The sequence below is a fragment of the Apostichopus japonicus genome, chromosome 8 (genome assembly GCF_037975245.1).
Source record: "Apostichopus japonicus isolate 1M-3 chromosome 8, ASM3797524v1, whole genome shotgun sequence".
NCBI lineage: Eukaryota > Metazoa > Echinodermata > Holothuroidea > Aspidochirotida > Stichopodidae > Apostichopus > Apostichopus japonicus.
Genome location: NC_092568.1, coordinates 17,836,010 through 17,851,216, shown reverse-complemented (window position 1 = coordinate 17,851,216; position 15,207 = coordinate 17,836,010). Strand labels below are relative to the sequence as shown.

The 15,207-nt window shown below is 38.7% G+C and overlaps 1 protein-coding gene across 1 annotated transcript; it reads right to left on the bottom strand.

The window, feature by feature from the left end:
- Window positions 1–64: 64 nt before the first annotated feature.
- Window positions 65–10,535, bottom strand: LOC139970951 (kelch-like protein 28). Its single transcript, XM_071977036.1, has 5 exons — window positions 10,333–10,535; window positions 5,883–6,859; window positions 4,651–5,094; window positions 3,416–3,624; window positions 65–2,847 (listed from the first exon to the last, which is right to left on the bottom strand). The coding sequence occupies exons 2-5, from the start codon at window positions 6,803–6,805 to the stop codon at window positions 2,684–2,686; spliced, it is 1,740 nt and encodes a 579-aa protein (XP_071833137.1). The 5' UTR covers window positions 6,806–6,859; window positions 10,333–10,535; the 3' UTR covers window positions 65–2,683.
- Between the last annotated feature and the right edge of the window lie 4,672 nt (window positions 10,536–15,207).

The window sequence follows — 15,207 nt, the reverse complement described above, 5'->3', positions numbered from 1 at the left end:
TTGTATTCATGCACAAAGCACACAGAATAAAATAAGGAGAAATAAGAGAAAAATAAGTTTGTCATTTGTGTTAACTTGAATTATTTGCTGTTTTCATCAAATAAATATGGTTATTTGTGTCTATATTCCACATGAGTTATTACATCAATTTCAATTGGTACAAATACAAAAGACATATAAAATCATGTATTAATAGTCACTACAAAAACATCTGAAAAAAAAAATTAAATTTCATCTTCTCCAGTGTTGCATTTCACCACTTACAAATAATTACAGTAAGAACAATTGCACAAACATTACACTTAACTTAGCCACACACTTCCTATAGTCGTACAGGGGTGGGGAGGGCAGGAGTAAGGTGGAGACTGAATAAGGAATATAGAAGGCAAAGCCAATCTTGTAAAGAATATCTGCCATGACTTAATGATTTGTACCATCCAAGGTGATACATTTTGTGAAGTGATGCGTGGGAAAAAATGATAACCAGAGGGCACCATCAGAATCGTGATTGTAAACAAGGGCGTTAATAAATAGTTTATGTAAAAGTAAGTTGGCCTGCCGTTTTGATCCTAGCGTTTTGATCCATCAGAGGCTAACCCCCCCGCCCCCCCGAAGAAGATCCTGCTAGGATCGAAACGTCTGGCCAACTTACTTCTACACATTCTCCTACACAGGCTCTTTAGTAGGATAAGAAGTTTACTAACAGTTTTATTTTATTTAGAATAAATAGTTTAAACATCAATGTCAGTCTCCTGTAATACTTTGGACCAATAGAGAGAAGCCAAAGTTAGGGAGTCACATCCTGACACAACATGATGAATATTCATCTAGCTAAACCAAAATTATCTTCAAACAATCATATTTTACCTCAACTTGGATCAAGATTGAGAAGTGGTTTCAAATAGCAGTGAACAAAATTTGGTCTGCCTTGTTTGTGTCACAGAGTATGTCACCAGAATCTCTCTTTGTATACTAGAAATATTTCTAGAGTTTATGACATGTTCACTAGTTGCTGTATGCAACCCATGTAATACAGGTTCTTTTCTTAGATGCTTCTATGGTAAGTAACACAGACTGGAAGAATACACCGCCAACCTGCGCTGCATCAACAAGTAAAAGTTGTTTGTGCTCCACATTTGATTTTTGCCATTCCTTTCAAATAGCAGCAGGGACATGCCCCCCCCCCACCCCTCCAAAGGTTTGAGACTGAGAAAGGAAGCACAGGAAGGGGAGGGGGTAGCAGAGCCAGATTAAATCATTGTTGTGAAAATTATTAGGAGGGTCATGTGACAACACCTTTCAAGTTCCTAATGAAGAAAAGTAAAGTTTAGGCAACAGATTTCAACAAGTAAATATTTTCTTAACTCTACGCATATAGTCACTTTCTCTTATGGGTATTTCAGATACATTTCTATCAGTGAGTTTATCCCTTCTAGAATTCGCATCAGGAGTGGCTTATATGAAATTAAATCAGTGAAGATAACATTTGTAATAACAAGCACATTTCTTCAGAAAAGCAGGAACAATTTTCCTATCAGTTTTAAACTTCATAGAATTTTTCTGGTGTGTTGATCTTTATTAATTTATTAGATATATATATATATGATGGAATACATTTAGTGCTTCTGATATCTTCTATGTGGTTCTATGTGGAAAAACTACTACACACCATTGCATATGTGCAACAATCTGAACACATTGCATAGCATTTTACTATGCTATGTAACATATAAATAATTACCTACACATACATCCAAAAGGCAAAACTGGTTTATTAAAGAAAAGTGTTGTGGTATTATCAAACAAATATTGAATGAATTATGGCAAGATACTTGGGAAGACTAGTCTCAAAGAAGCTCAAACAAAGACAAGAGTCAAATAGCGACACATTTTCTGGATTATGATAAATGAAATTTTCGACAAGCAAGGTAAATAGTGAACTACTGTACATTTTTAACAGGATTATGATATGGATGAATATTGATGCACATATACTGTTGTAGCTTAGACAAAGAGACCTCCAATCAATCTAATCAGAAGGCATAGTAAAATATGACCCTTTGTGCATTAAGGATATTAAATATCTGCTCATAAAGGGCATGTCCAAATTCAATGCTGGGATAAAGAATATCATCACATTTATATGAATCTATAGTCATGGTGTGATTTTGTGTATTGATATTTTAAACATCTATCTGCATAACAAGGAATCAGTTTTCGAGTTGAATACAAAGACTAAGTTAACTTAATCGAGCCACAGTCGATGGGAATACTTATCTTTGCTTTCGGCTAACATTGCGTTTGCTTCCACTATACGCTTGCCACACTCTGTGGGTTGAGAAAGGCACTTCATCGTAATATAGCTCAGTGTCTTGTTTCAACTACTAGTAGAGTTCTTTTTGATATTCCAAGCCTAGACCCTTTGTTTACAAACTTTCTCACACCATTGGCCCTGTGTCTTGTGGCAACTATAAGCAATAACTTTCACCCAAGCTGCCAGTTGTCTGCTGCCACGGCAAGAACAATGAGGTGTTATATAACTTGTTAACAGTTCCATTGTAGGAGCTCTAAAGAATCTCTTAAACTGATTTCTGAAGTCATATTCTATAAAGCACAAACAGACAGTAGGCATGCTTCTCTGTCTGTTTAAATTTTAAAAACATATTAAATTCTTGTAAAATTGTTACAAAGATGTAAATGCAAAGTTACACCTGCAGTTGTTCATGCTGGTCGCGAGGGTCCACGAGTTGTAAACTGGGTTGTAGCATTCAACTTCGTTGAGATAAACTGACCCAGAGTGGCCGCCCGCTGCATAGATGCATCCATCCAAGACCGCTACGCCGAGACCTACGAAGAGATAAGAATTCAACGAGAAACGTTGACTAAAAAAACAGCTTGAAAGTGGCAGACAGAATAATTTCCTAACTATAGACTTACATCCAAGAAATTTTTACAACGTTGTTACAAATGTCCAAAGTTCATTGCACGATATGAGGTACACTGCTGAGTATTTCCTCCAGTATTTCAAAGGGCATTTTTACCAAGTATTAATGAAATTAACATTGCAATCAAAACTTCTTCTTAATTTTCTTCTTAATTCTTCACTTCTTAATTCTTCTTAATTTTCACCAAATAAACATTGTATTTAATCGTTATTTTCTGCATGCCACTGTAAACGTACGTCACCCAGACGCTTTTTTATGTTTACGACTGATCACAGACAAAGGCCAATCAGAAAACTTGGAAACATTCTCCTTCATGGTATTAGATGGAAATTTCAACGGCCTTGGCTAATGAACAGCACTATTTTGGGCCTCATGTGAATAACACTGAGAAAATCATCAAAATATACCGAATGAACACGACTAGCTTTTATAATGGGAGCCCTAAGAGGGGTCCTGTGGTCCTGACGTACCTGTTCTTGCTTGTGTCATGGGTGTCACTGGGTACCACTTATCCTGGTGAGGGTCATACTTCTCCACACTCTTGAGGTGAGTAGCTCCATCATGGCCTCCTACAACGTAGATAAAGTTGTCCACTACCGCTGCTCCAAAGTTTATTCTTGGGTGGGTCATAGCAGAAACCAATTGCCATAAATTTTTCTCTGGGATGTATTTCTCCACACTGTAAAACAAAAAAATATATGATCAATAGAAAATTTGAGGAAAAAGATTCATGAGAAGATTCATTAATAGTAAGACCAACTGCTTAAAAGTTAGACATTCAACCGTTCTAGTCATCCTGAAAATTCAAACTTTATCGTCTACTTGAGCATGCGTCTGTGGGATAAGCATTTCTGATCTGGGGAGATAAACTCAAATGTCATGCATTTTTGTTATCAGGACATGTGTCCATAGTAGCATTAAAAACATATCCATAGTTGCATAATCAAATGCTTACTAGTAGCGTTGCTGTTGTTCTTGTTGTTTCATGCTGCAGTTGTTGAAATGTGGTGTAAACAAGCTAAGAAAGTGTCACATGCATACAAATGCATTCATTCACTTCATTTATTTATTCAGCCAATCTATAAAAATATTACACATTAAAATCATAACGTTCCTCCTGCTCTGTATTAAATATGAGTAAGGAATTTATGATAAATATGTTAAGATATGCAAAAAAATGTAAGAAATCTAAAAAGTAAAAAAATATTGATATAAAAATATGTAGGAAATGGCTGAAAAGTGTCAAAATTGTGCAAACTAAAAAAGAAAAAAAAAACTACAAAGAAAAAGTATGCATTGTAAAACACACACTTGAATATACACACACACATGTGCACACATGTTTGTGTTTCACTCAGACCGAGGACCCCATTGTATTTTCCATTGTTCAAATCCACGTACCCTAAACTTAACAATACCCCATACAATAGAATTCTTCCGAGGACGTGGTGATTCTTTAGAAATCACAACCGAGGACCTGAAATTCTTTTGTTCAAGTCCTCGGTCGGATAGAAAAACAAACGCACACACACACACACACATATATATATTTATATATATATATATATATATATATATATCTATCAACCCCAGGTTCCAAACCAGAAATTAATCAAAACTGGAGCAAGGAGGATGTTACATCTATACTCATATTTGGATTCGGTGTTGTTTTCTTCTAACCATTTTGAACAATTCATGACATTACCTGCTAAGGTAATTAGGTCCGTAGCCCCCCAGAGCAAAGATCTTCCCATCCAGGGATGCGGCGCTAAAGATACTTCTACTCTTCGTCATGGATGCCACTGGAGTCCACACGTCCTTAGAGGGTGAATACATTTCAACACTCTTTAGATAAAACTGTCCGTCATAACCACCCATTGCATAGATGTTTCCATTCAGCACGGCTACTCCGTGGTTACTTCTGCATTTGCTCATCTTGGCCACCGAAATCCATGACTTGGATTTCGAAGTCCATTTCTCGACGCTGTTATCGTGCCGGCGGAAAGTGGTGCCATTTCTGGTGTAGCATTTGATGCCACCAATGATGTAGAGACACTTATTGACGACCGCTGCCGCACATTCTTGCCGTCGACAGTTCAGTGGTGTCGCCTCTTTCCATTCGGTGTGCTCTGAACTACATATTTCAAAACTGAAGGGAAAAAAAACAAAGGAGGAGGAAGAGGAAAACAAACCATATCGGGGAGCGTTAATTTATTCGTGAAGAAAAGAAGGCTATATAATTATGCATGTATAGTCCTTCTTTTAAAGAAACTTATCTATTATTAACATCAAGGAAACACAAGTCTCTTAGAAAAGAATTAAATTCTAAGGTACAGTCACATTCCTACTCCACAGCCTTGAACTCATGAATAATTCCTTTAATTTGCCTCAGCCCAGTTCTGTTCCTTAGATTTTAATCTTCAAATGTTTACCACAATCTGTGATCTTTGGCTTGTGATGTACATGGTGAACGATGCAAACAGAGTTTCAATTACAATATAAACAAACTGGTGAGAAATTCCTTTCTGTTCTTCAGTGGGGAATGGGGGCGGGGGTAATGGGGCACTGGGGAAAGAGGGATAAGGAAATGAAGCAGGATAGCAAGAGATCGCCACAATATAAATTTAAGCAAGGTATTTGTTTGACGGAACAAGGGAGACAACCTGTCAAAAGAACATGTTTCCACACGTATAAGGATCTACTGTTATGACAGTATTTATTATAAAACAGTCTACAGTACCTACCAATTTAGACAGTACAGTTGCAGGTTACTATCTATTTTATTGTGAATGAGGTGAAAAACCAACTTCAAATGCAGGGAGAAGAACCGGCTATGACTGTATCTCAGTCTTTAAGATCAACAGTATCGTACTTAAAAAAACCCACAATTAACCATTATGGGCTCTGCTACCGGCAGACGACACAACACTACTGTACCTTTTTAAAGTTGCAAACAGACCATTCTTGCCACCGACAGCACACATCCTCTTTGGAGGCTCCCTTGGTACAAACATATACGGAGAACTGACTCGCCACTGAATCCTCTCCTCTGGATTCAGATGGTAGTGAATTGCTTTACATAACTGTTCTAAGCATGCACCGTTGCTTTGAAGGTATTTGTTTGACTCTAACTGTTTCTGTAAAGACGATAATGTCATCAGAGGTAATTTGATACACCGTAGAAGTTCCTCTAGGTGCTCCACCCTCTGTCTTTGATCAAATTCGACCCAAACGAGAAGCGTTGCCAGAACAGATTCTTCGCAGGGCACGGCTAGGTCTTCCTGTAGAAGCAGAGATTTCAGGTTGTCGCTTTCCAGTTGGAGGAATTCGTCGGCATATTTCAGGGCCTCAAAATGTTGGGCGCAGAATTTCCTTGCCGTGACGGCCCACTGATCACAGGCATGCGTCTCAGCGAAATGGGTTATCCCAAGGCAATTGGTTGTGTCAAGGTGTTGCTCCAAAAAGTCACAGCAGAGTTGTTTCACATCTTTCATTTGAATTAAATTAGCAGCAGCAAGGAGAGCTTGAACGTTACGGTGTGATATATGAATCCTTCCCGTGTAAATGTACTTGACCAGAGCCTCGAGCGCATCTTTCTCGACAGATTTCAGTTCCACCTCTTCCTGTTGAGTTTCACAGAGATTTCCTACGAACATAGCAAAGAAATAGGGACTGCCACTGGAGAGGACCGCTCGATGAGCATTGATGGTGTGTCCCTGGACTTTCAAAACAACGTCACAGAGTTGCCTGTTTTGCCATAAGCTGTGTAAACCGTTTGTTATTTTATTCGAATGTTCCGAGATCTCGTAGCATGAGTCGTGGACCCCTTCGTCAGGAGCTGTGTTCCTCTGGTAATCCATATTCCCCCACCCAATGACAATGAAGATGGAATATGACCACGAGTTCAAATTTAGCTGAAATGGAAATAGAACGAGACACTTAAATGGAAATCATAGAAAGTAAATCTAACAATTTTTCTCATACAGTTACACCAATTCATCATCATAATCATACTTTAAAAAATCATTCAAATTGTATATATGAACTGAACAGCTTTGAAGAACATTATTAAGGCCTCAAAATTTAGGCTATTTACTGGCCAAATGCCAGTTAAGCTTGCCATTTGCTAGGAGGAAAAAAGGTCAAACAAATCCTGACACAGAAGAGACATTTATCAAAGATATGGATGAGTTGAAAGCTTACAAGGTTTTCAGACTTTGACCTCTGTTGACTTCAAATGACCTTCAATCAGAATCATATTTGGGCAAATAGTTGCCACTTAATGTGCTTGTTGAAATAACAAGCACTAATATGGGCAACTGTAATGGAATAAGGTGGAGTGTTCTGTGTCAAGGTAAATCCCTGAGGTCTTTAATATTGAGAATTCCGAGCAGTTTAAAGATATTGTGCAGTAATTTCTGACTCAAGTTGACAAATGACATCTTAAATAGCATCTTATACCTATACCAATTAAGTATGGTGGGAACATGAATGTGTACCAAGATAGTGAGAGCAATGAAATAATACCCTGACATGGTGTAAACCTTCAGGAATTACCAACTAGGTTCTTAAGAATACAAATCATTCTCAGTTTTGTAACAACAATATCATTAAAAGGCACAAAATGCCATGCTGAAACCAAACGCTAGTTACTGACAACATCGCTAACTAAGAAGAAAGGTTTTCAGGGATTGAATTCTGCTAGCCTTAAACCAACCATGATTTGAAAACAAATTTATCCAGCCACAGCACTTTTCAGGTTTTAACACTTTCCACTTGCTGACCTCAAATGACCTTTGACCTTCACAACGTATTACTGGGCTCTTGCACTCATTATAGGAAAGTCATATGCCAATATGACATCTGATGAGACTGCCCATCTTATGATGCCATGTTTAAAATGTACAGAGTATAACCTCTGATGAACCTATGACCTATGAAAAAAAACAATAGGGTTCTTGTACTCATTATAGAGAAGCCTTAGCCATACACAGCAGCTACTGCAGTTTTCTATCTGGAAAAATCGTATAAATTTACATAGTGTTCATGTTTTTGACACCTGGTGCCTTAAATGAACTCTGACCTACATCAAATTTTGTTCAAACTATACAATACACAAGGCTATCATACCATGCAAATATGAGCTGCTTTCATGTTCTTGTGCTGAGGATATAGCTCTTTCAATATTTTCACATTTTCTCCAGTGCTGACCCCAAGTGACCTTTGAACTCCACCACAATCAATAGGGTTCCCTGAACTAATTACAGGAAATCCACATGCCAAATATATTTATATTCCTTGCTCTATCATGTTTACAAGATTTTCACATTTTCCCCCTCTGTTGACCTCAAATGACCTTCAACATTCATATAAAACACTACATGTCTTCTTCTCACCAATGACAAGCTACACACCAAGTTTGAACTTTCTGCACCTTTTACTTCTTGTGATATTTTGTTTTCAGACTTTGACTTGTGCTGACCTCAAATGACATTTGACCAATACCAACAACAATTCCAAGCTACCTAAGGGGAACCTAAGTACCAAAATGAAATGTACCCCAGTTATCCTTCTGAAAGGTAGAGCATTTATGTGTTACACACATGGCCTTCACCATCGCATAGATTCCTTCTGCCTTCGGCAAGGAATCAGAAAGGTTTCAATCGTTTGGTTGCCCGTAATAAGCAAGTTTTCAACTATTTAATTCAATACAGAAATTAAGACCCCCACAAAAGTAAGGTACTGTTTTGTTCATTTGCAAACCTCAGACCCAATTTCAGTAGGTGGGGTGTATTCACTACAGAAATTACGGACTGCACAAAGCAAGGTCCTGTTAAGTTCATTTGCAACCTCACACCCAATTTCAGTAGGTGGGAGCTATTCACAGTCTGATTGTCTGTTCAGCAAGGATGGTACTCTTGTGTTTTTTACTCGATCATTGCTCTGGTGCTTATTTACCTGATCGTTGGTTCATTTAGCGTTGTACTGATGTTTACTAACACGATCATCAGTTACATATGCCTGATGTAACGCTTATTTTACCGACCGTCACGGAACAACAACAGGTTAATAGGCTCGGATTCCCTTTTTAACTCTCTTTTCCCCCACAACCCCCCCCCCCCAACCCAACACCCGCACACACAAAAATTAAACTAGTTTTATAGCCCAACCTTGTATGTGATCTAAGAATGAAAGTAATTTGTAGCCTAAATATGCCTAAGAATGCACCATTTCACATCTAACCATTTTTTTATGGGGTGGGGGTGTCACCATAACCCCCTACTACACTGGAGTCAGCTTTAACAACCTTGCCATATCCCCTCCAAGTTTTTACAAGTATATTTGACAAATACATGTTTATCTTTTTGTGCAATACACTACAATAAGATAGTATAATGCATCTCATTATTTTGCACAATTTGATTGTTAAGGTGGGATGTATGGAGATGTGGTGAACTTTATATACCTTTATGCCCCCTTATGCAAATTACACTTTACGTCATATTAAGCTTCCATCTTCTATTGTTGTCGTCTGCTCAGAGATATGCACCCACTACTTAGCTTCTTCAACACGTGCTGGTCATTTAGAAACAGCACAGTTCTAGTTCTGCTATGTTAGCGAGAGCGAACCGCGGTGTTCTTCTACTGTACTGGACTTTTGTTGTGCGTCCAATTATTTGCTAATTCCTACCTAAATTTACTTGGTACGGATACAGTACAGCATCTAAAACTAATACCACCAAATTACCACTAGTTTTATAGCATAGCCATTACATAATCGTGGAACGCAGCTACTCTGACATCCTGCAATAATTACCAGTTTATACAATGTTTCAATTCACAGAGTTGTCACACAAGAACACCTATGTACACAGTCGTACAGGCAGTTGCCACACTTGTTCCAACCTACACGACAACCCAGGGAGAAACAACTACATAGCCTATGCTATGGGACAGGGTCCCGCCACCATTCTGTTGAGGGTAGTGCAACGTCCGTTAAGGAGTACATTAGAGAAATCAAGGTTAGCTTTTGTCAATATACTATCCCTTCAGACACACATATTTCATCTATGGCTTGATGAGTCTCTCAGGCTCAAGTCTCTCAGCACTTAGTCCAAAATATAGTCAAACAGTTCTCCATCTTGCACGACATATTTTCTTTTGCATTGACTGTATGGAGATAAGACGTTTACTTTTAACATTGGTTGCACTGCAACTGTGCCGTTAAACACACTTAGACTACTGCTTGGTACTGGTAAGTGGTAGGCCTATGTACTGCTAGTAGTGTACTGCTAACTATGTAGTATGTTAGGCCTAATATTAGTCAAGGTTAGGTTCGTCGGTAGGCTACTGTAGATCTACATCATTTTAAATGTATATTTTTTACCAGTTCAGAATCCACTTAGGCTGATTTATAGCTCTGTGGTGCTTCTACAAGCAGTGGTGTTGTTAAGTTTAGGTCACCTTGGTCAGTAACTTACTGACAAGGTCCAAGAGCACTAGCACCAAAATTTGAGGAGAAGACAATCTGCAGCAAAACGATGTTTTGTATACACCATAGAACTTGAACTGGGAAGAACGTTGACACAGTGTACCACCGTCATTGACAGCATTGAAGCAGGGAGTTGTTAACAGAGCCGTATATTTAGTTCATCATGAGAAAGGAACCCTATCCTTTATACTCTATAAAGGAACTCTGTACGGCAAAATGACAGATCAATTGTTCGTCTTCATACATACATTGTGCATTCAACTTTGAAAATGAATTTTTACCCGTTTTTACGAAAGAGTATGTGTACTTTTCATAACAACCTAGTCATGTTATGGCAACCAGCTGAGTAGCTATAAATGTACTAACTTTGAAAACATTTTTTTCGCCTCTAATCACTCGAGCAATCGGAGTGTTTTATGCAACTTTAAGTTTCCGGTTTCTGAGTGGCACATAGCAAACATTTTCTTGATTGCATTATTTTAGTGCTCCACTCAGATAGTGTCATATAGTTGTCCCTGGAAATGCCGTGAAAAAGCAACCCTCGCCCCCTCGCCCCCTCGCCCCCCCCCCCTGCCATCCCCTTCCTTCGTACACACAACTATATACTTTTGTGTAATACTTCCATATTAGTCAGTGCATGCAGTTCTCGGTTTAAGTTTAATATTGCACAGTGGATGGTAGTTTATGCAGAATAACAGATCCCACCTTATGAAGTGGTCGAGAGTCCAAAATGTTTTATGTATGTCTGACAATCATGCAGTTATAGTCATCAAAGGATGAGATGTTAGCAAGAGTAGTGGCTTGAGCGTGTCGTTTGCCTACAAAGCTTTGTCCGAACATGGTTAGTGAATATCATTAGGCCTTAAAATCAAAGTTGAGTAAACTTACCGTCCAGAAGTTACATACCATACTTACTAACCTAACTTAGACCAAGGGCTACATAAATATGCCTAAGTTAGGCTAAGCCTATTTTCCTAGTATTGAATTGTTAGCCCAGGACATCAAACCCGTCATCTAATGTTATTCTGGCATGTGGATCTATCATTGGGGATACAGTTTTAAGTAAAACGAGGTAGTTATAATTGTTGTCATTAGGCTTTAGTCATATCGCATCCGAAAGGACCGTCATACGAAGCCGGTTTAGGGACCTAGGTTAACTATATCCAGGGTCCAGTGAATACCAATACAGCAGCAGCTGAGCAGACGACACTAGTTAAGTACTAAAATTCCTATGCTGCTTCTATCGCATGACGTCATTGGTCTTGGTCTTGGTGTAATACTGCACAAATCGCCCCTGATGTGGCTGTTGACGTGCAGTCCTCAAGTTGGCTAATGGTGCTGCTGACTTCCCAGCATTAACTTGAAGGAGGCGGTGTTTGGTGCTGATTTCAGATCAGGTGGGAGTGCGTTCCACTGAGGAATGGTGCGAGGAAAAAGCGAATATTTATAACAGTTCTTTTGAGCTTGAGGAATTTTATAATTCAAACTGTGAGATTGACATGTAGTTGGCTTTTCTTTGTCTTCAAGAAGGTCGTTCTTCCTACTTCAATGTCTATGGGTTCGCCAAAATTAGCCAATGTTGAACCAACTGTTACATAGTTTCACGTAATAGACCTACATATTTAATGTATGTGGAAATGAGAATTTGTTAGTACAATGACAGTGAAAACCCTGACTAACATTCACGGTGAACGGTAACTCTGCACTACGGTGGCTCTGACGGTACGAACAAGTTACAGTATGTACCTGAAAATGAAATAATCTACATTGGTCTCCCAAAAATGCGCTCGATCATCCCAAAAGGTTAAGACCAATACTTGAAATTGTTTGGAATAGGCAAGATGATTAGGATAAATGTAAACAATGTAATTGTTATGATAATTTGAATAGTCTGTGTCAAATTATATCCTTTGCATTATATATGCATTAGCCATGTGCTATCCCAATTAAATTAAATTTTTGTTGCATATATCCCATAATCCGTCTACCTTTTCATATCACGAATTTTATAAATAAAAAATAAATAAAAAATAAGCAGAGATATCGATGATAGCGACATAACAAGTCATATGTCGACATAACAAGTCAAAATTGCGCCGCAGATGATGCACCAAACTAATTTGTAGAGTTGGACGGAACCTTCATGTGTCCTACTTGTCAGATATACCCTACGTACCCAGTTATATACTAATATTTGGTACACAAAAACTTAATTTATTTTTTATTTATTTTATTTAAACTTTATTTTAAGAGGGTAGCTCGTTTAGCAATAGCTAATCTTCCACGAGGCCCTCTATAATAAGACATATAATAATATAAAATGTATGGAAATTTAACTTAGTCATTAATACAGTAATAATGCTTAATAAATTAGTTAAAACGTGTACAGAGTAAAACAAATTAAGATATTTGGTAAAAATAAAAGTCACGTAGACCTAAACAATATCAGATACTATAGGCGTTTAAACTAGATTTATTGCTGATTATACTCTTTGATCTAGTTTGTTCCAGTCTTTTGCGGCACATGATGCATATGAAAAACGGTTGTTACAAAAACTAGTGTGTCCGCCTGTAATGTACAGGTTTCTTGCAGTAGACGATCTTGGATTGTGATTATGAATGTTTGTAACTGGTTTAAACATCTCATTCATGTAATCCGGTCCTTGATCATTAATTGATTTGAATACCATATAGTTAACCTTCTATACATTACGTGTCTGTCAAAAGTCTTCCACCCCAGCGTGGCAAATACATCACTTGAACAATCTTCATATGTAGCATTTAAAATAATTCGTGCAGCACTTTTCTGTAATTTAATAATTCTATCAGTATTATGGGCAGTGGTAGATCCCCAAACGTACTAGACAGCAGTAGTCAAGTATTGGAAGAATGTATCCATTATAATACAGAATGCACATGGGAGTGTCTATATACTGTTTAATCCTTCGCAAAAGAGCTAAACTTGTACTAATAGTATTACTTATATAATCAATCTGAGCTTGCCATGTCAGGTGCAGCATCAATTCTGACTCTTAAAAGTTTTTTTTGTATCAGAAGTCTCTAATACGATATCATTTATCTTCACGGAAATATTTGTTTGTCTCCGTAGATTATCATAGCGTTGTCTGGAACATATTAACATTGATTTGGTTTTATTAGTAGGCTATTGATTGCCATTTTATTATTCTTGCACCAATTGGAAACATTTTTAGCATCAATGTTCAACTTGCTTTGAAGAGATTCAACATTTGAGCGTCATTTGAAGGATTACGATGAGTTTAAGTGAATCAGGTGCGTATCCAGGGGGGGCGTTGGGGGCGCGCGCCCCCCGGGTAAGAAAAAGAGGAGAGAAAAAAAAAGAGAAGAAAAAAGGAAAAAAGAGGGGGAAAAGAGGAGGAGGAGAGGAAGGAAGGGAAAAGAAAAAGAAGAAAGAGAGAAGAAGGAGAAAAGGAGGGAGTAAAAGAAAAACGCGAAGACACCGGGAAGAGAAAGAGGAACAGTGACATCATTACAGCGCTGAAGGGTAGCCAGTGACGGATCAATGATTTCGTAAAAGTGTGCCTCACCCTACCCCTTACACCGACAACTCCATTTTTTTGACGTTTCCATTTTCCTCTCTCACTAATGATCTATATACACTGGCGGATCCAAGGGGGGGCCAAGGGGGGCCATGGCCCCCCCAAAGGTGAGCCAAAAAGTGTTTCCGAACATCCGCTAAATCATATGATTGGAAATTTAAAAAATCGAGAGGAATAGCAGTGGTAGACTAGTCCAGTGGCGGCGGAACCGGGGGGGGGGGGGGCTCTAGCCCCCCCAATGCAAAAGTTGAGGGGACAAATGCATGATAAGCCCCCCCCCCCCAATATTTACCAAGGCTCCGAAACGTGCATCTGCCCATTTTTCAATGCATACTTGTCGATCTGTCCGATGCACACGTATACTATATAGGTGTAATAATTTAAGTAAATGCTGGGGGACCCTCGGCCCGTCCCCTGGCTATAGACCACATTTTCACCCCAACCGCGTCTTCACGCCCCGTGAAAAGTGGAAGCAGTGAGTGTGAGTATACCGGTAAGCGCAACACAACTTCGTCTTAGGACAATGACTTGCCTTATTTCAGCCAGTTCTCCAACATCCACTTACTCAGTGGCGGAGCGTCCATACGATCAGGGGGCGGATGCAACCCCTCTCCCCCTGACGGACTCAAAGGGACTGCTGGCGCCCTTTTCAGCTTTTCACTACTTTTTACTTATTCGCGATTATTGACTTTTTTATTGCGCTCTCATCTACCTATTGACATTTGTCATATTCTGTTGGTGTAATTTTCCGACAAAATGGCAATGACACCTATTTATTCTCCGTTTATCTGTAAATTAGCAAGGCCCGGAATGGGTCATTTCCTGCAATCTATAGAGTATCTTTACTCAAAAATTTTCTGTACGCTCCGCGCCAACCACATGTGGTGGCGCTCCGCTTAGATAGTGTCGAAAGTGCCCCCCCCCCCCCGACCAATACCCCTAGCTCCGCCACTGCCCTTACTATACACTCAAAAACGTCTTTGCGAGTACACTACGAGTAATAGCTACTCTCTTAAAACACCATCGAATATACAAATTACAATGTTTTTACAGACTTTCTCATGCAATCTGAGAAATTGCAGGCTTGAGACCCATATTTTAGGGCTAGGTATTCGCAGCATAAAACACTCAGGAAGTGCCGTTTCCGGCCATCTGGGGGTTTGAAAAAACCTAAAATTTTATTGTACGCTCC

Excerpts from the sequence above, each read along its gene's own strand:
- LOC139970951 (XM_071977036.1), bottom strand. The coding sequence starts at position 6,805 with ATGGATTACCAGAGGAACACAGCTCCTGACGAAGGGGTCCACGACTCA. Across the intron at positions 3,625-4,650 it reads GGACCTAATTACCTTAGCAG|TGTGGAGAAATACATCCCAG; the intron begins GTAATGTCATGA and ends TTTGTTTTACAG. Across the intron at positions 2,848-3,415 it reads CATGACACAAGCAAGAACAG|GTCTCGGCGTAGCGGTCTTG; the intron begins GTACGTCAGGAC and ends ATCTCTTCGTAG.